Source organism: Pseudorca crassidens, chromosome 16 (genome assembly GCF_039906515.1).
Source record: "Pseudorca crassidens isolate mPseCra1 chromosome 16, mPseCra1.hap1, whole genome shotgun sequence".
Taxonomy (NCBI): domain Eukaryota; kingdom Metazoa; phylum Chordata; class Mammalia; order Artiodactyla; family Delphinidae; genus Pseudorca; species Pseudorca crassidens.
The window spans coordinates 3075000-3099157 of NC_090311.1; the positions used below are offsets into that span (position 1 = coordinate 3075000).

A 24158-nucleotide genomic window follows, 5' to 3' on the forward strand; every position below is an offset into this window, starting at 1 on the left:
GGCACACGCGTGTTTCCGCCTGGATGCACGCTCAGCTTCGTCCGGGCTCTTGCTCTCACACAGCAGGGCCGTGAACACTCTTCGGCCTGGCTTCTGTGCTCACGTCCACAGACTCCTGTGGAGTGTGCTTGGAGTCGGGGGGGGGATGGGGGCAGGAAACGGCAGTCAGAAGCCGAGCGTGTTAACTCTGCAAGGCAACACGCAGTGGCTGTCGGGGTCATGGCATGCAGACTCGCAGACTCTGTCCCGTTCACTAGTTCACGGACTCTCTCAGTTCCTGGAACATTCACCGAAGTCCGTGCTACGTTTGCACAGACACGTGTGGCCTACTCCAGACTTGACTCTGGAATGACGAGCACGGGCACTGATCACAGCGGGGTCACGCAGATGGTGCGGCGAAGGCCTCGGGCTCAAGCCTGGACTTCATGACGTACAACACGTAACTTCCTGCTGAGGGGAAGCCTACATCATCCAAGCCGGAGGGTCCCAGGCGTCGGCTTGGACGAAGCACGATAAAGTCTGCCTTTGCCGGTAACGCTACCTATCTACCAAAGTGCTTTCTGATGATGCCACGAGAAGGTCGTTTCCACAGCACAGACGTGGGGACCCAGCGACTGCTGGTTTAGTCCCTATGCAGCATTGCTGTCACTCTTCAGCCCCAGGAGCTGAGAAGAGGCCCAGCCGGAGGCTGCAGGGCGCCCAGGGGGCGCTCTCGGAACGAACGACCCGCTGGAACGCTCCCAGGATGCTTGGAGAGCTGGCTTTTCACCTCTGCTGGGTGCTGGTCCTTTGCTTCGTCTGGGCACAGATTCTTGTTTAAAACAGTCCTTTACAGCAATGTCTTCTGGCCGCTGGGCTGGCTGAGGCAGACACCTGCCAAGCTGTGTCTGCGTGCTCAGTCACTGAATGTGCGGCTCGGCCGTCATTTTCCTTGAGGCCGAGTTCATCCCGCTGACCGCGGCCGACCAGCTTCTGTCGGGCGCTGGCCTCACCTACATCACCCTCGGTAAGGCTGGGTCTCCGGGACCAGCTCGTTGTTATTTTTGGCCCAGGATGGGGCTCTGCTTACTGGCTGCAGTGTTTCTCCAGTTGTGAGGAGAGCTTCCAGGGAAATTCTTCAGATAATCATCATCTTGATCTTAAATGTAAATATTGTCACCCTGGTTTAAAGAGAGATTAATGATTTGCTGACAGCTCCATACATCCTTAGAAAGTAGCGCACCAAAGAGAACATGCGATCGTCTTTTCTCCAGTAACACCAGTGGAAAACCCACACCCAGGGGTGGACTGGTCAGGCCAAGTGTCGTCCAGGTCTGGGGCTTGGATATCTTTTCTGAGTGACTTGCCCACTGAGAAGGAAACCCTGCATTTATCTCTTAAAGAAGAAAAGAGGATAAACTGCGCGTGCCAGGCGCCTCACAGCTCCGTCTGCACCCTCAGGAGGAAGTGCAAGGTGGCATCATAAGCGCTACTCCAGAGAGGGGACGTCAAACAGGTTTGCTGCCGACCGGCAGGCCACGGCTAGGACCCGAAGCCACCTCGGGGCTGGCCACACCTGGGCCCTGCCCTTCCCCCCAGCCTCGACAAGGCTGTGGGCACTAATCCGGTCACGACCTGGAGCCTCGGGCCAACCCAGCCCCCTCCCCATGGCTCCCTGAGGTCCTGGGGCGGTGAGGCAGTCGGGCTGGCCGGCTCACTTCTCCCGGCCCCACGGTAGCCCGGGGCGCACTGCGTCCCGTCTGGGGCTAAGGACAGCCCGTCTTGCTTACGCCTGCCCCCTGCCTGGACAACCACATCTCCTGGATGAAGTCAGGCCACAGCTCCATCAGAGACACAGTGAAAGTGTCAGTACCAGAAGGACTGGCCAATTATACTCCTCATCTGAATTCCTTATATTTTCAAAGTGTTTTACACTAATTAGTTAGTACCGTTAGCTCTAAGGATTAGTAGTCTCTCTAACAAGACACAGTGACATTATGTAAAACACAGGGACGCCGAGACAAGAGGGCTGGCGTCACGCGGCTCAGGCCTGCTCTGCCAGGCAGACTGTGTTCTCACGGGTCCCGACCCCGAGGACAGAAGGCCCCCCCAGCCCGGCCCACGCGGTCCTCTCCCGGGCCCGCCCTCCTCCTGGTCTCTCTCCTGCCGGAAAGCCCGTCCTGTCCCGTGACAGCTCCCCACGTCAGAGGTGCCGCGCAACACTCAGTGGGCCAAGGAGCGGTTCAGAGGGGCATGCCGCCCCCGGGCAGGTGGAGGGAGAGTCCCCAGAGGGCGCGGGGCTGCGCAGACCTGGAGGGGCTCCTGCCCCATGCAGCCGGCGGTGCTGGAGTCCGAGGTGTCCCCTTTCAGCACAGGGCTGATGACTGCCGCGCACTGCTTTCCTGACTGGTGACCACGCCAAACCCACCAAGAACGGACCCCTCGTGCCTGGGGCTGCGGCAGGGGTGTCAGTCCTCCCCCTGCCCGACAACGGCCACTTTCCTGCTGGTCCCTGGTTTCCTATCGCAGGGGCCAAAGCCACCTGTGCTCACCTCTGCTCTAAGGCATCTGGCTGCTCCTTCCACTTGAAATGCCCTCTATGTCCTGTCCAGAGCTAACAGTGCCGCTCGAGCGCCACCTCCTCCAGGAAGCCCCTCTTGATTTTCTAGTTCACCCACACCTCCTTCCATGACTCTGTACTCTGAGACACACCCCGAGCCGATCTCGTACGTACACTGGTGCCACACGGCCTGGTTAGGGAGTGTGCACACTGCTCCCATGGCCTCACTGCTCTGCAAGTGGAGAGGGGACCTCTGGTAAACAGACGGTGGGGCTGTCTCCTAAGCCACACCACTCCTGAGACCAGACTGCACTTGCCAGCGTTGTCTTCTCACTACATCTGCCAGGGACCCTTCTTCACAGAGGAAAGAGACGTGCTTTCATAAGTACAAACATAACCCATGTCTACTGGAAACATTTAGGATCTACAGATTAGCACAGAAAAGGAAATCCAACTACTCACGATTTCCTCGGGCTGAGATAATCACTGTTGTACTCCGCTCCACAGATGGTCTTTAAAAAAAATGATATATTATGTATACATATGTGTGTTTATGTGTAAATATATATCTTTAAGACAGAATCATGGATCACAGTTTTCTGATTGTATAATACATACATACATTCTATAAAGTTTAACAACACTGGAAAGCAACACAGACACACACACACAGCAATTCTCCCCAACTCTTTCCACCAAGATATCTCCACGAAAATACTCTGATGGATTCTCTCCCAGTCTTACACTCTTAAGCCCAACTAAAAAAACCTGTTTCATAGAACAACATGCCTTTATCACTCAGCAGTGAGTCAAGGCCCTCTTTTTGATGTCAATAAACACAGACTCATGTTACCATTTTTAGTGGTAGGACTGCCTGACATTGTACAGATGGATCATGACTTAGTCAACGCGTGTCCTTGGGACATTTATGTAGTTTCCTACTTGTTGCCGTCACAAATAATGGTATGACAAGTATCCCTGTAACTGTAGCCTTGTATACGCGTGGAAATCTCTCCCCAGAGTAAGTTCCTAAAAGTGGAATTGTTTGGGGGAATTTCACGTTTTAACATTACCTAACTGCCCTACAACAAAATGGCCTGCTCCTCCGGCAGAGAGAGAGGAGGGGGAGGGAGGGAGGGAGGGAGGGAGGGAGGGAGGGAGGGAGGGAGAGAGGGAGGGAGAGAGAGAGGGAGAGAGAGAGGGAGGGAGGGAGGGAGAGGGGGAGAGGGAGGGAGAGGGGGAGAGAGAGAGAGAGAGAGAGAGAGAGAGAGAGAGAGAGAGAGAGAGAGAGAGAGAGAGAGGGAGAGAGAGAGAGAGAGAGGGAGAGAGAGGGAGAGAGAGAGAGAGAGCGAGCGCCCGTCCTTTGCACAATGCTGTAGGCAGAGAATTACACATTTTTTATTATTTCACCCAGCTTATAATAAAGTGTTGTCTCACACTTAAACCTGCAGTTCTGGGACCATCAGCCAGGCGGACATCTCTTCACGGGATGGCTGACGTCACCCGTACCCTCCTCTACTCCAGACCTGCCATTTGGGTCCATGGATCCACTCGGTCTGTTCTGCACCAGCCCTGCATCGCCCCGTTTATGGTGGATTCAGGACACCACGCTGGCATCCCTGGTACTACAAACGTACCTGGTGGCTCCTGAGCAAAGATGCGTCCCGCTGGCTGAGCTGAGCTTGGCACGCCGTCCCTGACCCGCAGAGCCGGCCCGGCCAGCGGGGAGCGTGGCCTTTGTGAGTCATTTTTGTCACTGCTTACGGTTCATAAGCAGTGCTGTGGCCACGGTCAGAGTCTTGCCAGACGTTCTGAGTGTCACCTGCACAGGGCAGCCTCTCAGGGGTCACTGCTTGGACCTGCAACACCCCGGGCGCAGGTCTGCTGTGACTTTGCACACCCATCCTGGCGTTCGCCACAACCCACAACCTCCGTTGTCAACAAGCCAGAAGAGAGGCAACACCAAGTCTCTCTCACTTCAGGGACGGCCTTGGCGACCCATGTCAGAGCTGCCTCCAGGCTTCACTGTAAATGACAGTCAAGAGGCAAAAGAAGGGAACAAGGTGAGACTCTGATGCATTAAACGCTCAGGAAGCCCACGCAAGGTGGACGAGTGTCCACAGGCGAGGCAGATAAGGGTGCTGAGATCACACACATCCCCAGGGCTCCCGCAGCTAGCCTGCGGGGGGTTCCACCACCACCGCCGCCCGCCGAGCACGCAGGACGCTCCCAGCAGCGGGCTAACTCACTGCAACCTGACAGCGTGACGACGTGCCACACACCCCTCTACACGGATAAGGAAGCCGTGTCAGTGTCCTGGGGCCTCCGCACCAAAGTACCAGTGACAGGGGGCTTAAAGCAACGGAAACTTGTTGCTCCAGAGGCCAGGAGTCCAAGACCCAGGGGTCGGCAGGGCTGCGCTTCCCCAGAGGCTCTAGGGGGAGACCCCTTCTGGACCCTGGAGCCGCTCCTGGCGGCTCCTGGCAACCTTGGCTTGGGGCCCATCATCCCAGTCTCCACCTCCCTCTTCACAGGGCCTCCCTCCCCCTTGGGTTTCCTCCCCCTCTCTCTGAGACGGAGGCAGCCATTGGATTTAGGGCCACACAGATAATCTGGGATGATCTCACCTTGAGATTCTTCACAGAGCCACATTTGCAGAGATCTTTTTCCCAAATGAGGCCAGATGCACAGGTCCCAGGGGTCTGCCCGTGGACATCTCTCTTTGGGGCCCCCATTCAATCCGCTACAGAAACCAAGCTGTGGAGCGGTCACGTGGCGCACGCAGGACAACGCAACCACTGAAGTGGACAAACTGGGCTCCGATCCCAGCTCCTCTCCCGCGGGCATTACTGCCGCCTGCCTTCCGCGCAGCAGCACAGAGGGGCCAGCTCGAGAGGCACTGAGGAGAGAACGCTCCAGCCTGGCACCGTCCTCCCAGTACGGAGCCCAGAGGCCGCAGCAGCCTGAGAGTTCAGAACCAGCACGACAGACACCGGCTGGAGAGTCCGCAGACACCTGTGTCGGGAGTGGGGTCTGCGAGGAACCCTTGGGGGTAGGGGGACGACAGAGGGGAGAAGGGGGCGAGGAGGGGGCTGGGGACGAGAAGAGGAGGCCGTCACCGGCGATAAACGGGTCGGCAGCACCCTGGCAGGCTCAGGCCTAACACGCGACGAACTTCCACGCTCTCCTTGTGAAAATATGTTCATCGACATGAGACCAACTGGCCTGAAACTGCAGAACGCCTGTCGCGCCGCTTCCTGGCACTGGCGTCAGACGTCTGCAGGGAAGAGCGCGACAGCTACGTGCCGCTTGGGGTTGCGGTACGCAGACGCGTCGTTCTGCACCTCAAAGAAAAGGCAGTTTTTAAATAAGTGTGGTTCTTAGCTTGGCACGAGGCACTCGGCCTGGAGACGGTGTGGAAACCCCCAGCGGGTGAGCAGGGCTGGGCTCTCAGCTCAGACTGGACGCCAGAACCACTGTGTGACCTGCTGTCCTCAGGCTTGTGGCTGAAGTCACGTGGAGGCCAGAGGTGCGTGTTTGGGACACAGCTGGAGGACACAACCGGCTCGGGAGTAAGCGACGGTGCACACACTCCCAGGGCTCCCTGGGGGGTGGCAGGAGGCTGTGCTTCTCCCAGATCACCGGCAGGAAGGAAGTGCGCCTCCCACGGCCCGGCTGGGGGTCCGGCAGCACAGGGACGACGCCAGTCCCCGTCGCTGTGGAGGCAGGTGGGCAAGGACTGTGCTGCACCTCTCCTCCCTTCCTGGGGAGAGAGGAAGGGCAGGGCTTCAGGGCTGTCAGACATACAGAGCACCTGGTTTTTCTCAGGGCCCCAGAGATTTAAAATCGCTTTGTACTGCTTTTGTCGCAGGTTACGTAGAGTTTATCCCAACAAAAGTACACGTTCTGGAACTGAACGCTCCCTCGTGCCCAAGCTGCTGTCTCCTGGCCGGCCGCTGCACTGCTGGCCTCACAGCAGCTCCTCCTCGCTGCCCGGGGGCCGCGGGGCTGGCACGTGGTCACTCTGGGTGGCAGACAGGCAGCGAGGGGCCCTTGGCCACCACTCAGAAGAGCAGCAGATTAAAGGTTCCCGTCAGAGGCTGCAGACGAGGCCAGCACCCCCTGCCACGTGCAGAGCTTCCCTGTCACAGAAGCAAGCGGGGTCAGGCGCCTCCCAACCGCATCAAGCCCGACCTTCCTCAATGGAACTGTGGCCGCCCTTCCCCCGCGTCCTGACCGCCACCACTTCTTCCGAGGCTCTGTTGGCTTCTGGGCCTTCAAACACCTGCTGCGCCGGCCCCCTTGGCCGTCAGGCCAGGCCGTGTCGCGTTCCCCTCCTCCCAGGCCTCCAGGGGTCCACACTCGCCCGTGAGGGGCCCCTGAGCTCGGGGTGATGGGCCATGTGCTTGCACCCACTCTGCTCACAGGAGCTGGGGGGACAAGCCCAAGTTCAGCTGGATCTGAGGCTCAGCTTTCTGCTCCTCCAGCTGGGGCCAGACCCACCCCCCCCCACAGGCCCCTCAGAGGTCCGGGGTGGCTGAGGCTGCCCCTGTGCAGCAGAACGTGCCCACAGCCCCGGGGCCAGACCTGCCCGCTGGGCCCGCCGCTCGGCCGCGCACCTGCGCCTGTGCTTCCTGCCAGAAGTCTCACATGTGCGTCCGCTCTGCCCTGTTGTCATGGTGATCAGAACACGCAAAAGCAATACTTTTTGCACAATATCACATGTTGCTTAATGTTTGGACACTGATATCATCTCCAGCTGGGGTTTTCTTAATTTAAGTCAACAAACCAGTCTGGAAGCACACATATTGCTTGTGTTTGGGAACCAAACAAGAGTGACATGTGACGAGAAGACTTAAGAAAGACCCTGGTGTGTGTGTGCGTGCGGTGCTGTGTGTGCCAGGGGGATGGCCCAACCTGAGAAACAAGGAAAGAAGAGGTGACACTCCCAGCCCCTCTGCTCCATCCCTGGCTACACCCCCTCCGTCGCCCTGGGACTGGCATCGAGACACAGGCACACGTGCGCGCACACACATGCACACACGTGCAGACGTGCGCGCGCACGCACACACACACACACACACACACGCGCCCAGCATAGCCACTTGGAGAGCTCCCTGGAGCCAGCGCGGAGCCTGGGGTGGCAGCTCCTGCCCCCTCCTTCAGCATCCCACCGCATCGGAGTCCCTGACGACCACTGGGAGAGTCCGTCCTGTATCCTGTGGCCACTTGAGAGTCCGAGCACCGTCCCCCCATCCCAAAGTGGCAGTTGCAAGCAAGCTGCTAGGTGGGAAGGTCCCTGTGGGCGCCAGCAGCACTGACGCCATGTTTTCGGGATCAATCTTAACTGCTGTCCACATGGAATATTTTTCTTGTGGCTTTTTTCAGTGAAAAAAACATGAATGGGAAACGTTAAAGGCCTGTTAACGACGCCCTTTCATCCATCAAGGCGCCGTCCTCGCGTCCTCGTCCACTCCCGCCCGCCTAGCACAGATCCTACCGGAGGCGACCTGGGTGACGGAGGCCAGACGCCGTCCATCTGTCCGCATCTGGAGCCACAGCGTCCGAGGACCCTGGACGGCTGCCCTCAGTCACTTAGAGACTTGGGTCCTGCAGTTTCTCCAGGCTCCAGGCCTAGCTTTCAACTGTCACCCTGTTTCCTTCAGACAGACAGACAGGGGTTGCTTGGCAGAGTTCCATTTAAATCTCAGGGTCTTTCAAACTGATAACAGGTAAAATTGATGTGAACTTCAGCTCCCTAAAGAAACTTCAATCAAATGCCTGTGAAGAAGAAAGAAAAACCCTGTTTGGGCCGGGAAAGGCCAAACACAGTTCAATCCTCACCGAAGGCGTCCAAGTGCCCGTCCCCAGGACCCCCCGCCAGGACGGCAGCAAGAAAACCTACCAGCAGACAAGGCACCTGGAGGCCCAAGCACGTCCCAGCTCAGAGGCCACAGGGAAAGGCTTAGCTTCCCGACCGGTCTTCTGGGAAACTCTTCTGAGTAAAAGAAAACAGACTCTGGATCCTTCTGTGCGCCCCACGGTAAGATAACTTGTTACCACTGCAGCTTGAAATCAAAACAGCACTACGGTCCTGGGCAAGCTCTGAGGTGAAGTGGACAGTCCTCGCCGACTCGGCTGTGACGTCCTGCCTGTTCCCATGGTGGCCGAGGCTCGAGCTGGCACTGCTGCCTGTGGCATAGCTGCAGCTGCACCAGCAGCCCGGGTGAGTCTGCGGGTGCGGAGGACGTGGCCAGCGGGGCCTGCGCGCCCTGCCTGGGCTGCGCCAGGACAAACACGCCAAGCGGGGCTCCCCGCCCCCTGGGCTCCTCTGAGCAGCGCCTAAACCCAAGGGCTCCACCCGACCACGCCACTGCTTCCCAGAGCTCTTAAGCCACCCGCCTGCTCGGTTCTCTCCCACGCTGACGCTTCAGAGGAAGTTCGGTCTGGGATGACACTGCTGTTCACAACAGGTTAAGGAACAGTGACTCCCTCCCTGGACATGCCTGGCTGCTCAGAGCAGAGGTGCTGCCTAAGGAAGAATGCGGGGTGGAAAACGTGAGGCCCTGGGCGGGAACGGGCACCCGAAGAGACTCGAGCTGGAGACGACAGTGCTGCTAGGCAGTGACCACGCCGCACCGGCCAGCTGCTATCTGTGTCGGCTGCGCGCGCGGACTCGAGTTAAAAACCCCGACCAACTTCCTCCACGGCGGACCCGCCCCCTTCCTCAGAGGCCTGGCTGCCCGAGCGGCTCCGACTCCTCCCCGCACCTCCCCTGCCCCTCGGCAGCACCAGCCCCTCGTCTTCGGGCGCCAGGGAGTCAGGCTCTGCCGTCGCGTCCCCCCCTCTGCAGCCTCGGACGCGGCGAGCGAGTGGGTCTACGTGACCCTCCCGCCCGTCGTGGGAAAAGCCCAGGAGAGGAACACGACGACCCTTCGCAGCCCCACCTCCCGCGCGGTCAAGGGCAGCTATTACATTACACGTGTGCTTCCGCAGAAACAAATATTATTTCTGAATCTTTCACGACCCGGGTGTCCGGGAACGGCGAACACAGCACGCGCTGGCCGAGCGGCTGTCCCGCGGGTCTGGTGCTGGCGGGTCGAGGCCCGGCACTGGATGGAGGGAAACCCGCCCGTGAGGGGACCTGGGGCCGCAGCCAAAGGACTCAGCCTCCTTGCTTCAACATCTCTCTTCACGGGGAAAATATTTTCGTGTTTCCCTGGGCCTTTCCCGTCCTCTGCATTTTCACAAACCTGCTGCCCCTCCAGCGGCTGCGGCTCCAGGCGGCCTCTCGGAGCCCGCTGCCCCTGGAATGGTTCGTGGCCGGCACTCAGGGACGGCTCTGCCAGTGGGAGCCCGGGGCGTCTCTCAAGCGTGTTCTGATGGCTGAGGAGGCCCCGGGAAGCAGGAAAAAGAGCAGAGTTTGTGTGGCCCCAAGGGCGCAGCCCAAACCGGTGGCGCCAGGCCACGGAGCTGCAGGGTCCCCTCGGGCAGCTTCGCCGGCGGGCCGGGCCCTTGCAGGCTGCACAGCCCGGGACCCTTGCTCGGAGGCTGCCTGAGGATCTGGAGATCACAGCGGGAGTCCCCCGTCCCCCTAAGGGACGCCTACTCTCCAGGCCGAGGCCCGGCCCGCGTGCAGAGGGTATGGGGCCTGCGATGTGTCCTCAGGGCTGACCGCACCGCAGAGAGGCCTGCCCGCCTGCTGGCAGCCCGGATGGCACGTGCCCCGGGGACTGCCGCAGGGCATCTGGATCGGAGTTCTACCCTACCCCACTTTCAAACCCGTCACTGAGCAGAAGTGGGGCCGGGGCTCCCCAGCGCCGCCCAGGGCACCACGGTGGCGCCCTCTACTGGAAGCGCACAGACAGCCCCGCACCCAGGTCCCCAGGCCGGGTGCTGCAGGCCGGGCATCGCAGCCTGCGCTTCCGTTCCGGGCAGAGGAGGGGTCCTGGGACTGTAAGTCACTGGAGCAAAGCATTTTCCTTACACAATTTGGGACGCAGCCAACCACCTTCACAGCCCCCAAGTGCGAAGGGCACCCCAGGTCCCCCACTCGTCCTCCCAACACATCGGGACAGAGAAATAGGCCCTCTGCTCACACGGTGGAGACACACAATTCTCACAGCTCGCCGAGCCGAGGGCCCCCGTGAGAATGGACGGTCGCAGCGGGGAGACTCAGGGTTCCATCCGAAGATCAGACACCTGTGCAGCTCCCTGCAGGAGCACGACTCTGCCGTAAAGAAGTCCTGAGAAGGATCAAAGTCAGAAGATAATGCGGAAATGGTCATATTTTACTTTTGAGGGAAAAAAATCCAGAATTAACTTGGCTGACCTAAGAAAGGGATGCAATAAATTGTAAACTGGTGAGAAAAGCCTAGTTTGTGTTAGGTACCTGCTCTTTTGTTGATATTAAGGTACCATGAGATACACAGTACACCCAAACTGTACCCGTGCAGGGCTGTATTTTTACCCAGGTTTCTGGTGACAAACACAAACGGCTCAAGCTTCCCTGCTGCTGTTTTACACTGTCGCAGGCACCCTTGACAAAGACACGGCATTCTACTGGACACTTGGGCATGGTTTATTTTCTCCATACAACATATTATTTACCCACAAACAGAGCTACAAGTTTCCCTTACGCTTTTTGGATAAGTCAATTATAACGCTGAAGCAACAACACGGTGCTGAAGTATCAGACCATGTGCCCGGCAGATGCTGGAGACGCTCCTCTCTGCCGTCGGTGACAAGAGCTGACCCGCCTTCGTGTGTGACCCTGGACTTCCAGGCTCGACGTCAGGTGTCAGGAAGGAGAGGTCGGCATCCCTCGTCACCTTCTGTCCAGAGAAAGGCTGGGATAGACTCCATTCCTCAGAGAGATGCCATTTCAACCACGCCCACGCGCCAAGAGCTGTTTGTTTTCCCAAATCTTTCCGGCAAGCGGTTATTTTCTTTCCACTGACATGACCCCCAGTGGATGCATCCTGCATTCGCTTTCTGGCAGTTGGAAAAATAAGGCTGGAGAATGTCAGTAAGCGCCTGTTTCCAGGGCCCGTCCCCTCTCCTCCAGCAGCATCATCCCGGCAGCTTCAACCGCCAAGAGGAGAGGGCAGGCGGGGAGCACGCAGGGGGCAGACACGGCTGCAGCCTGGGCCGGGCCTGCATGGGGGTCCAGGGCCCTGGGGGCCTTGGCTGGCTCCAGGCACAGGTGTGGTGCCCGAGGCAGCCAGCGGTTCCCGGCGGGCGCCGGATGCCCCCTCCTTCCGGGGCAGTCGCCCTCATGTTTGCCAGCCCCCCACTGTCTCAGCCCTGACTTAACAGTATTAGAAATGGAAGACTGACAGTGTGAGAGAAGGAAACAGGTTAGACGCACGGCGGCCAGTCTCTGAACTCACTTTGTCGTAAAATGTGGAAAAGGAAGAGCAGACACGCGGCACCCCTACGGCTCCAGCCCCTTTAACGTGGCAGTGCCGCCGCCCGCCGTGCTCCCAGCGAGCTGTTACTACAAACACTCAATCCTGGCCAGCAGGCTGGGAGCTGGTGGTGCCACCCAGGGCCCCGTGCCAGGCTCTCGCTGGACGGGAGCCCCCTCCACATGCCGGTTTCCCCGCCGGGCCGCCTTCGTGGGCCAGAAGCCACTCTTTCACGGCCACGCCTCCAGAGTAGCCGCCCAGGGCTCCGCTGCTGCAGATCACTCTATGGCACGGGATGAGGATGGGCATCTGGAAAACAGCGAGGCAGCCTCCGTCAGGCGGGGCTCCGGGCCAGCGTGGCCTTTCGGGATCCAGGGCAAGGCCCCTGACCGCGACGGACCCAGGGCCCAACTCGCAGGGCTTGGCCACCTGCAGGCTCTGTCTCAGCACTGCTCACCCCTTGGCCTCCGAGCATCCTGTGCGGGCTGGGAAGGGGCCCAACGCCTGAGGCGAATGTGGGGCATCTTCTAGAGAACCGCTTTACGCTACGACTGGGGAGGAGAACGCTTAATTTCACTTGATAAGGGATTTAAAACGGAGGCAGAATTTAAAATGACATTTCCAAGTTTAGGTACCACGTAAAATTCTCCAACGCTTCCAAGATGTTAAGAAGAAACTTCGGGGGATGCTGTACTCACACAGGCCCCTTCAGCCCAGAGGCTGGAACGTGTGGCCGTCCCCATGCAGTCCACGCCTGCTTTTGTAAATAAGGTTTTATAGGAACACAGCCACGCCCACTTGGTACTCCGTACCTGCGGCTGCTTTTGCAAAGCCTAAAATATTGATTGAACGGCCCTTTATAGAAAAGGTTTGCCGACCCCGGCTTTACACTACACCCGTGCACTGGGGGGGACCTGCATTCCTCCTTCGTCTCTGGACATGGCAAGTCTGAGAAGCTCCAGTTCCATCTGTTCCCACCTGAAAAGCTGCCACCACCACTGCTGCTACCAGTACCCCACCTGCTGGGATGGGGCAGCCAGCTCTTCCACTGACACCAGCAAGGACCCTCGGCCCATGCCCACCCTCATTCGTCCCACAGGGTTCCCCCCGCCCCCCCCCCCCCAAAAGAAGCCCTAATGGGAAGACAAAGCTGCTCCTGGCCTTTCACACCTGGAGACAAGCGGAGTAGCCAGGTACCTGCTTAAATCAACAGAGTGATTCCACTAAAGGCAACGCCACTTTACAGTGAAAACAGGTCCAAACACAGCCCACAGAGAACCGCCGACTATCAGAAGGGCCCCACTGCTGGGACCAAGGGCAGTGACAGCTGCCCAGGGGCCGAGTGTCCCTGAGATGCACCAGGAAACACGGGCCCAGGCTGGGCTCTGTGCACCCAGTGAAGCTCACCCGCGGCCCAAAATGCAGCCGCACCAGTCCCAGGGGAGGGGCAAGGCTGGCCCAGCCTCGGAGAGTGAGGGCCTGGGTCCCGGGAGGCTGGACAGGCAGGCAGGGTGTGGACCGGGCGCCGATGCCCCAAGGACAGGGCCTCCCCCAGCGCCCGGCACCTTCTTTTCCTGGCCCAGAGCTGACACCACACAGACCCGCAGGAGTCTGATACCACATGCACCAGACTGGACTGGACCCCAGGGCCCGCAGTCGCTACTCCTGCAGCCACTCACAGGCCTAGTTCCCCCTAACCTCGTACTGGCGCTGCCAACCCCACCAGGGAGGGGAGCCCCTGTCCTCTCTGGCGGGGCCTCCCCAGCAGGAGTCCCAAGGACGCGCACGGGAGCCCTGCTTGGGGTCTGTTCCTGGAACGGCAGCGCCGCGGTCTGCACGGAGCTCTGACAGCCACGGGTGGAGGGGCCGCAGTGGCCACTGCCCTTGCTTTCAGTTTCCGCATGGAGGACCTCACTGGAGGGATGCTCCGGGCCTGGTCTCTCCCCCGCAAACCCCCTGAGGGGGGGACGACTCACTGAGCAGCCACCCTTGGAAGAATGGACGAGAATGCTCAGCTCAGCACCTTGCGGAGTCCTGCAGGGGGACTGCCTGCCCCACGGCATGGGGTGCCCTTTTCTCTCCCAAGACATGGTCAGCGCCCGCCCCTGCAGGGACCAGTGACGGGACGGGGCGGGGGCGTCTAATTCTGGCGGGACTTCCTGCAAAGCCTGCCACGGCTATGGCCACGCCACCTCTCCAGTCAAGCTTTTATCCTAATAAAGCTAACATCCTTTACTCATGTCTCAGTTGGCTCAGAAGACGGGAGGAAAGAAAGGGATGTAATTACGGCCCCTGAAAACCACAGTGGATGGGAGATGTCTTCCTGGGCAGCCAGTGGACACAGCTTAGAGCACACCCAGTGTGCCAGGGATGGCCACATGCCGGGGGCCACCAAACACAAGGAGTTGTACCCCGTGTTCCCACTGCACAGGGCTCTGGGAGACCAATGGTTGTTCTGTGTAAGGATCCGGACAAGCAGTTACTCAGAGCTTGAGAAGAGCTGCTCTCTGGAGGGACTCCCCAGGCCTTGGCAGAGTTCAGACTTCTGCTAAGGGAAGGGTCTGCTCTGGAGTCCCTGGGGAAGAAAGGCTTCATCCTAGGTAGCTCCATCCTGGCGGGAGGAAGGGGCACTGGTGGGCGGCCACTGCAGGCCCAGGGCATGCTGGGGCGAGAGCTCTCATCCCTGTGGGAACATCACGGTGGCCGCTCCACAAGGAAGGTCATAGCAGCGGGCACAGGTACAGGAACCGGGGCCCACTCTGGAGATGTCGCCGGGGTGGGGAGCTGGGCGCAGACCCTGAAAGACCCCACCCGTGGGGGGAACCTCCTCTCATGGTTTCTGGGCACCCCCTGCTCCCTCGGGCGGTCGTTCCTACTTCTGCCTTTACCAGAGGCCCTTCGCTGTGGGTGGAGCAGGGTGTCACCTGCTGGGCACCAGACACACACACACGCCTGCCAGGAAGTGCCCCTCTGTGGGGCTGCACCTGTCCCAGGAGGATGGCTGGATCCCCAGTCCCTGTCCTAGACACGTTGCTCAGTAATGATGCTCTGGGGAGAGCATGCCTGATGTGCACATCGTGACATCGTATCCTCCAACGAGCCCAGACCAGGCACTCTCAACTTCGGGACACGTTAAGCCTCTGGCCCAAGTTGACAAGCTGCTTAGGGGCCGAGAGGGGATTCCAACCCCACACTCTGTACACTGCCCCCAGGGGACCGCCGAGGTGGGGCCTGGGGGCGCAGGCACGTAAGTAAGTTGGCTTGGGAGGTGGGAATCTGACTTCCCGCACATCACAGACTAGTCCCGCCTTGGACCAGAAGTCAGAGTTGCCATGGTAACTCGCATCGTCTGTGGGGTTCTGACCCCGCACGGGGAGGGTGAGCTCAGACTTCCTCTCCAGTGCAGTTTAACTGAGCGAGAAGCAGACACGCTGCCGAGTCCCGCTGAGTCCTGCCCGCAGCACCCAGCTCCCATCGGCCTGGAGGGAGTAGCGGGAAACTTTAAGAACAGATTGTTTGCCCTGACTGAGGGTTTTTATCAAATACAATAGTACATTAATAATTGCTGGGAGGACATGATTAGGTAATATACAATTCAAGTTTTTGACTGATAAAGAGACAGACATTTAATTCAATTTAGTCTTACAAACATTTAGGCACCAATTCAGTTTTCCTACCGAACAGCAGATTTCACAAGTGAGCTTTGATTTTCTTCCCTCTCACCCAACAAGCTATGAAATTGTAACAAAGTGTGTAACGTGGACCTTTCTCCCTTTCTATGCAGGACGCAGATAACAGGACTGCTGGCCTGGAACAGCAATTATAAAGATAGCTATGACCAGTCTTCATCTTTGATGGAGAACTGGTGTCTTACCAAACACGCACTATCTTCCCCTCCGGAAATGGGAACACTGCTTCTGCTTGTGCTAATTTTGGTGGCAAGTTTCAGACTATCAAGATGACGACACCTGCTAAAATTCACTGGGGCCCTCAGGACATTTCAAAGGATCTGCACCCTCTATGCCCTCTGCTTTAAAGCCTGTGCTACCCGAAATGCAATTTTTATCAAGCACCACGAAGCTCGTAATATCACAGCTGCATTGAAATCTTCACGCTGTGAAATCTAATTCATCCAGTGCGCGACTCCATCACTTACACAGACCCTTTCTCAAATGCTATAAAACTTCCAAACCCATAGATTTGTCTCCAACAAAAATAACACGAAGGGGCCTTTCGATCAATAATGGAATCCCTCTGATTCCGGTGCCGGCTGAATATTTTCTCCAGCTTCGCCTTTGTTCTCGTGGGTAGCAGCCCACAAGGGAAAGAGCTTGTTTTCACTTGCGGCCTCATCAATACCTAAATCCTGGTGAACAAGTGACACCGAGAAGCTGTAATCAATAGCTCCCTGTGCGTTTTTTCTTCTGGTCAAATGGTTCAGCCCCACTGACAGCCCTGACACTTAGAACATGATGCTAAATCTTTATCAACAGCCATCTGGGTGACGGGCAGGACAAGACTCAGGGGGTCATTAACGCTCATGGCAATCTGTGAATAAACTAACTCCTCAGGAATGCGTTTGTTTAGAAGAAGGTGGAGAAACTCTCTGTGCAAGTATCGATTGCCTTTGAACTGCGTTTAGCAAATTCTGTCTGAGGATGAGTGGAAGGGTGCTTTACCGGGGAGGGTGTGAGGCCTCTTCAACCCGCCCCACCGGGAGACGGCCCGTCCCCCAGGCTGGGCCTGGGAGAGGCTCTTCTGGAAGGCTGTGAAACCATTTCACCTGGGCTGTTAATTCCTTCACGGAAAACCACGGAAAAGCCAAGGGCCTGGAACGGGACGAAACTCCCCCACCACCGCAAAAACCGCCCCTCAGCCTGGCATGGGGAGAGCAGCCCAGGCCGAGAGCACATGCCGTCGCGGGAGCCAGCACGTGTCCTTTTACCGCCAGCCGCCTAAGGACTCAGCACGCAGTGGGCCTCACAGTGCTCTGGAATATTCCACATCCACCTGCCGCTCTCCTCCTGAAACGCACAACCATTCTTCCCGGCCGGAACACAAGACGTTTTCAGCAGGTAAGCCTCTACGATGTGCTATCTGTGCTGGAGCCCACGTGTGTGGCGCTGTGGCCGGGCCCCTGCCATCAGCACCGAGAAGCGGGACACGCCAGCCGGTCCCTGACTAGGCCCCTTCCTCCCTCAGGTCCCTGGGTCACCACTGAGATCTCTCGGCCCGTTCTGAGGAGGTTCTCTTTTACCAACTTTGTGGGACCCCTCTGAGGACGGCTGATTCCCGCCGAGCTGCCCGTGCTGCACCACGCAGCAGGCATCTCCTTGCCGGGGCACCCCCGGTGCCTCTGAGCCACACCTGGAGGCCTCTGTCGGGTCCTCTGCAGCCTCTCATCAAGTTGAGGTCCCTGCATGAGTCACAGGCAGCGCCCAACTACAGAGGGACGCCCAGGGAAAGGCCACAGTGGGCTCACCACCTCCTGTCACCCTCGGCACGGGACGGAGCTGAGAAGCGGGGACGTGGTGCGGGCAGAATCCTCCCGCCCGAGTGTGTCGTCACGGCCACCCTCGGCGTGGGCACGCGATGGGGATGTCGAGACTAGGACTTCATGGACGGTAGAGTTTTAAGCCCTGTGAGATCCTCTTTTATAAATTTCAGTGGCTGAGGACACAGTTGAGCAGTGACAGTCATAGAGATTAATAGCAAGAGGAGAGAGTCCCGCTGGTTGCAGGACAATAAATGTTTCTGAACATCGCCACAAGCGCCATCGGCGGACAGCCAAGGCCTCGCCACTGCAGAGAGTGAGAAACCGCGGGCGTCACAGGGGGCAGGTGAGGAGCTGCTCATCTGTGCGTGTCAGTTAGCAGAGCTGTTTCACGGCAAGGATGGGAGCCGCGCCTGCTGATGGGGCGGGCGGTGCCAGGACGCGAGGCCAACCTCAGGGCGGGAGGCAGGGAGGCCGGGAGGGAGGGCAGAAGGACCACGTCTCCGCGTGGGGTGTGAACAGGAGCGCGGCCTGAAACAGGGATGGAGATGGGGGACAGAGGGAGAATTTCTATACAGCACGGTGACGCCGTGAAGCAGGAGGGTGCAAAGAAGTTAGTCCCCAGAGTTCTCCCTCGAGGCCCTGAGTGGACACCACAGCACGCTCTGGGTGGTCTCTCTATCCAGAGCAAAGTCAAACTGCCCCAAACTGAGTGGACCTGGGAGAAGACGGTGGCCTCCCAGAGGGAAGGTGTGACGTAAGCTTCACTGGGAGACGTGAGTAACTACACCTAGAAACTTGATTCACCGTCACCCCACGCTCAGCGCGGAAACGCGACCCGTAGCGCACAGAGGAGGCGTACGCGAACGACGTAGCTGGGCCGCCGCCACTATGGCACAACAGGTGCAAAACGACATGCTAACCAGATCCACCGGCCTCCATCGTGGAGACCAGGGACACGGGAAGTGGGGGGCTGTGTCATCGTATCACATATTGTTCCTGACGATCTGAGATATTTTAATATGGAAGAAAACTCTTCTCCGGATCAGATGTACATTAAAGCAGCGCCCCCACTACAGACCTACAGGAGCTGCTGCTTGAGAGTAACAGTGCCGTTTTGGGAGAAAGGCCAAGAAGCTGCCGTCTCCTCAAGACACCAGCTCTGCCCTCGGGCAGCCGCGAGCCGAGTGGCGAGAACTGCCGAATGCAGTGTGCAGAACGCCAGCCTCTGCCCTGCGAGCGGGGGTGGAAGTGGTTCTGAAAACACAGCAGGGCCACAGCAAGTTTTTAAAAAGTGGGGCCTCTCTGATTTAGCGACTTCCCATCCCATGATGTGGCGGCTCTCTTTGCTTTTCCTGATAGGATGGCATTCTTCCACCATGTGAGAGACTTTCCTACAGCTTTAGGGAGAAACCATTCCCAATGTGATAGCAGGTCCTGGCGGGCACTGGAGACTAATGAGATCGGGAATATTCCAGGGCCCCATGCAACTGTGTGGGGTCTCCCAGAGGGCCGAGCTGTTGTGCGGACAGGGGTGCCCTTCCTGCCCACCTGCAGGCTCCACAGGCGTGTGTGGCCCTGGCCAGGCCCACGTCACGGCCTCTCCACGCGGACTTCCTCCCTGAGACTGGACAGCGCTTGGCCCACGTGTGGCGTGACGGGGAGCAGAGGTGACCTCTGCACTCCTGGGAACGACAGGCCTGCGGCCACCCCACACTGAGGCCTGACCCTATCCCCTGGAGAGATGGCCTTGCATGGTCCGTGAGTCCTGCTCTCAGCCCAGCCTGACTGCAGACTCACAGGGGGGACAAAGACGTGAAGGAGCTTGGGGACACGCCCGAAAGCGATGAGTCATCCCAGGTCCCAAGGGCCATGGCCTGGACCTCCTGACGGAGCAAAGCCCCCAGGCGACGGGGATGGGTTTGAAAACACCGCAGCACGTGTATTTTTCTAGAACATAAGCTCTCGTGCGTGGGTCTGTTTTGTTTCCTGCTGCACTCCCGGCACCTGGAAGAGCGTCGGGCACACCCTAGGCACCCAGCGTGCCCAGCTGTCCAGTGAACGAATGGCTGTCTGCTCGCCACTTCTCCAGGCTTCGCCGCCCCGGGCTCCCTGTGACGAGCGGCTCCCGTGGTTCTGACACGCATCGTGGGGCGGGGAGGGTCTCGGTGGTGCGTGGGAAAGCGTCTTTACCACATTCACCCCACCAGTGCCACCCATGCCTCTTCCAGAGGTCCCCACCACAAAGGCTTCCTGTCCTCCCCGCCCACTGCAGCCCGGGCTGCCCCTGAAAACCGCTTCAGTCAGAGGACACTGTGACCCCCTGAGCGCAGTGCCCAGGCCCCCCACTGACCACGGCCATGCTGACGCCACGTGGACGCAAACTCACAGGATTGCTTCTCATCGCCTCTCCCACGGCCCGCGCTGCTTTGGGGTTGCCCGCCAGGGCCGCTAATTGCTGGTAAGAAATCGTCTCTCCGAATTTCACAGCCTTCAGCAGCTTCCACAGCGCCTGTCTGGTGAACGAATCTGAAGGGAGAGAGCAGAGTGACACGATTTGGGCCAACGGCTCCGACAGCTCGGATACAAACGGCTGCCAGTCCTGAAAGAGAGGGTGAGGGCGCATCAACATACACAGAGGTGTTATTCTCGATGAAAACAGCTCCGCACGGCCCTGTCACTGTGTCACCCGACACGGAGGAAGAGGCGTGCGACGCAGGGCACGGAGCGGGCCGGCCCCTCTGCAGGTGTCCCCAACCGTGCCTCACAGATCTGCGATTTCCTCCCAGCTTCCCCGAGCGCCAGGCAGGCCCGAGACACGCTCTCCCGGCACCCGGGCGTGTATAAATTAGCAGGCAGTGCGCTCCGTGAGCACAGAAGGCCCTGCTTGCACACCAACTTCGAAACCTTTTGTTCCGCTGGTTAATTTCCAACTTCGGCTGGGACACAGAAGGAAAAGGAAGCCACGGGCTGGGCTCTGATATTATACTAGCTGTCCACATCCGACGGCGGGCAGGCTTAGAATGCCAAACACCACGGTACACAGGGGCTGGTGGTGACCTTGGCTACAGGCATCTGTAATGAGCAGGGCTGCAAAGATAAAACAACTTCATTCCCATCTGAATTGACTAAACCACATCAAATTGCATTCGCTCTTCACCCCGCTGCAGGAATGAAAAGGAAAACGCAGGACAACATTCCCTCCCTCTGCTCCAGGTTTAGAGCTGTTTCGCGGGCGTGGAGTGCGCTGGGGAGAAGCCTGGCATGTGAAGGAGGCGGGTCTGAACCGACACCTATTGTCTTTCCGAAGGGGACGCACGGAGCCGGAGAACTGGACACGGAGCTGTGGCCCCCAGAGGGGGGGCGGGAGCGCCCGACGCAGCAACAAAGGGAAGGAATCCACGGGCAGGGGCGCAGTCCCTGAGTGTGTCCCTAATAGCACTAATTACACTCGGTGCCAAGCTGGCCAAGTGCGATTTGGTTCTTAAAGGAAACACACCCTTACATGCGTGTTAAATAATAAAAATCACTTCTTCACTGAAGGGAATGATAATCACTTCACTGGGAAAGAAAAATCTGTTTAGACTTTATTATAACATTAAGCAAATTAAACATCAGCATAATCCAGGTGATACCAGAAAAGGGTCAGCAAAGAAATTGACTTTGTTGTTCATTAATTTACATGGATTAGCAGCGGGCAAAAAGATAGCAAATGTGCTCTAGTTTTTTATGATATAATTTCAAACTCTACACCGTTTGTGGCAGGAGGGTGACTTTGGGGTTAATCAGACTGATTTGTCCTTTTAATTGCTTTCTATTCAAAGAAAATTCATTAGATAATGTTCTCTTCAAAATTCATGAATCAATTTAACTGAAGAAACCACGTTAACAGCTCTGGGTTCATTAGCACAGGCGGTTGTGTGACTAGCTGATTGCTGAGAGCGTTTCCTTAGGCAAACAGACTCTGTTTACTGTGATTTCTTTAGAAAGGGTTTTGAAATCAAACTGTTCATCATTATCACTGTCGCCCGTTGTTGTGCCTAACTTAAAAAAAAAAAAAAAGGAAGAAAAAAAGAAAAGCAAGGCAGCTTGGTGATCACTTGGAGAAAAAGGTTTCAGGGATAGCTGTCTCGGAAAAGAAACGATAAAAGCAGCACAAGTCGACACAGCAAGAAGCAGAGGCCAGTCTCCTGCCTTCTTCCCACAGCCCAGCGTTGCTGGTTTTTGCTTTCCACGTTTTGGCCCAGGGAGAGGATGCTGCCTAGGTCTTCCAGGAGGACAGTCTGGAACTTACTAAACCTGCAGGCATACGGTGAGAGGTGTGTGCAGACAGAAGCTGGAGAGACAGAACAGTTCTGAGAAGCCGCGGCGCAGCTCCCCGGCCGCCACCTGAGCGCCAGGCGCTGACGGACTCCTGCCGAGTCACAGAGCGCCCCTCCTTCCAAGGGGAAAAACACCGTAAAGGAAAACAACTGGACGCCCGTACACGAGTGCAGAGTTTATCAAACATTTTCAGCTTCACTGTCAAGTTTTCCACGGGAAACCGTTTCTCACCTTGTATGTACCAGGCAATGGTACTGGGACGAACAGCTCAAGAAATGCAGTATTTGTCGATCAAGCACATCACTGTATAAATGTACCTGGAAACTCAATTCCACCTTGTAGGGAGCAAATGCATTTATTAGTCTAAGCGGTGCTCAGAGCCAGCGCCTTCGCTCTGGACCTGTGCAAAATCAGACCTGAGCCCCACCCCTCCGAACGGGGAGGGGCAACACTCTCGGTTGTTGGTACCATTCTAAAATGTAGCAAAACCTGCTCATAAAGATTACCATGATCGATGTGTAAAATACATTCTCTTGAGGTGACCACATCAGTCTTTAGTGGCCGGACCATCATTTCAGGTGCCCTAAGGGGCAACCACTGAAACACCATCCTTTTCTCTCCCGTAAGGTCCTCTGCGGAGAGCAGCTGCAGCCTCCGGAGGCCACATTCTGGGTGTTCCTCTCCTTCCCCATCTCCTGCCTGTTCTGGGGTCCGGGTGAGGTCAAGGTAGGCACTGCTGGAAGACTGCTCCTTAGATCCCCCTTACCTTAAGGACACGGCCATCTCCATTTGAGCTTGGGTGGCTACTTAAACACACCCACCACAACCACCTAAACCTGGCAAAAACCGTTTTCTAAACTCTCTTCCTGGATTGCACATCGCGAGCCAGGTCGCTGATGATACTGCGCACCTGTAGGATGCCCCGCCATAGCGTCAAACCCGGTGTCCACGCGTGGGTCACGGCCATTTGACAGGTTTCCAACTTTCCAAGGGTTCTCCCTCCCAGGACTTGCCTTCTCTGGCCTCCGGCACAGAGGGGGCACCCAGGCTGGCACACGGGAGCTCAAGATAATCTGGGAGGGAGCCAGGTTTCTGACCAGGTGACTCCAGAGGCGAGTTCTGACACTACGTGCTCTTCAAGTGTAAACGAGCTAAACTGACCTGATGCCGCCTCAGCATCAAAGCGGCCACACGACCTTTCCAGGAATGAACCTGGGAGGGAGAACATGAAAGTGGAAGGAAACAGGGGTTCTGGTCCAGGGGGAACAGAGTCAGCGTCTTCTCCCTGCCTATCTCTGCTGAATGCCTTTATAAAACCTGGGCACAAGGCACAGAGCAGCTATTTGAGGGCCGTGGAAAGTAAAGGTTCGGGAAGAGGAATGTGAAGAAACCCCCCAACGACGCACCAGTTTACCACTTTTCCCCTCAATGACCCCCAGCCAGGACGGACCGCAGCCTCGACCCCGGCGGTGCTGCTGCTGCTGCTGCTGCAGACAGAGCCCAGGGCTCTCATCACCCTGAGGAGGGAGAAGGACCCCTGATGCTCAGAGCATGGAGGAGCCCCCCTCTGTGCTATTGCCTCTGAACTCCTGTACCGCCGCCCCCAAGCAATCCTGCAGTGGTGGGGGGCCCGCAGGTGCTGAAGGCCCTGAGGAGAAACATCCTTTCTGATGGGAAGAGCTATGGTCCCCAAAGGTGGGTGGACCCACTGCTTTCCCCTTCTTTGTATTCTCACTGCTCGGCCCTAGATGGAAGCGCAGTCGCAGGAGTGTGTGGTAGCACGGAGAGCCCCCAAGAACTGGGAAGGACCAGGGAGATTGCAGAGCAAGAGGCCTTTGGGAAAGCACACCAGCAAGTTGTTTATAGATTCCTGGATTCGCCCCTGAGCTGGGCATGTGTGGATCTGCCACTAAACCCAAGACTCCGAGAACTGAGGTAAGGGTTAGACCACTGCTGGGGTCCTGGAGGGCAGACCTGAACGGGATTGCGGAGGCTACAAAGGAACGGATACTGAAACCACAACCTGCAGAAGCCTGGTCAGGACTCATGGGCTGTATCCAACCAGGTCGAGTGTCTCAGAAACAAAAATATCAACATTACTGTAAGATTTACACAAGACCCAGAGTCTCAGAATATCATATTCAAAATGATCAGGTTACACCCCCAGATTACGTAGCATATGAAGAATCAGGAAAACCTGAACTTGCCTGGGAAAGACAGTCAACAAACGTAAAGGCCAAAGCTGACACAGGAGTTAGAATCACCTGACAACCGCCCCTCTCCCTCAAGCTTTCTGAGGTATGATTAACAAATAAAACTGTAAGATACTTAAGGTGTGATGACTTGATAAACATCACCTGACAACCACTTCAAAGGATCTGTAATAAAAATG

General features: G+C 57.5%; 1 protein-coding gene across 9 annotated transcripts in view; it reads right to left on the bottom strand.

Annotated features, from left to right (window-relative positions):
• The window catches only part of MGMT (O-6-methylguanine-DNA methyltransferase), a 351118-nt gene that overhangs the window by 56667 nt on the left and 270293 nt on the right, over positions 1–24158 (bottom strand). For 5 of the 9 annotated variants that reach the window (XR_010935690.1, XR_010935688.1, XR_010935691.1 and 2 more), the window contains exon 4: positions 19833–19972. Coding sequence is in view for 3 of the 9 variants with exons in the window: in XM_067709046.1 (XP_067565147.1) it covers positions 5838–6302; positions 19833–19972 (605 nt within the window). In the remaining 6 variants the exon portion in view is untranslated. Of the gene's footprint in view, positions 1–3001; positions 3052–4780; positions 6303–11096; positions 12259–19832; positions 19973–24158 lie in introns of those variants that run through there. The other 4 variants (XR_010935692.1, XM_067709048.1, XM_067709046.1 and 1 more) reach the window with 3 other exon arrangements.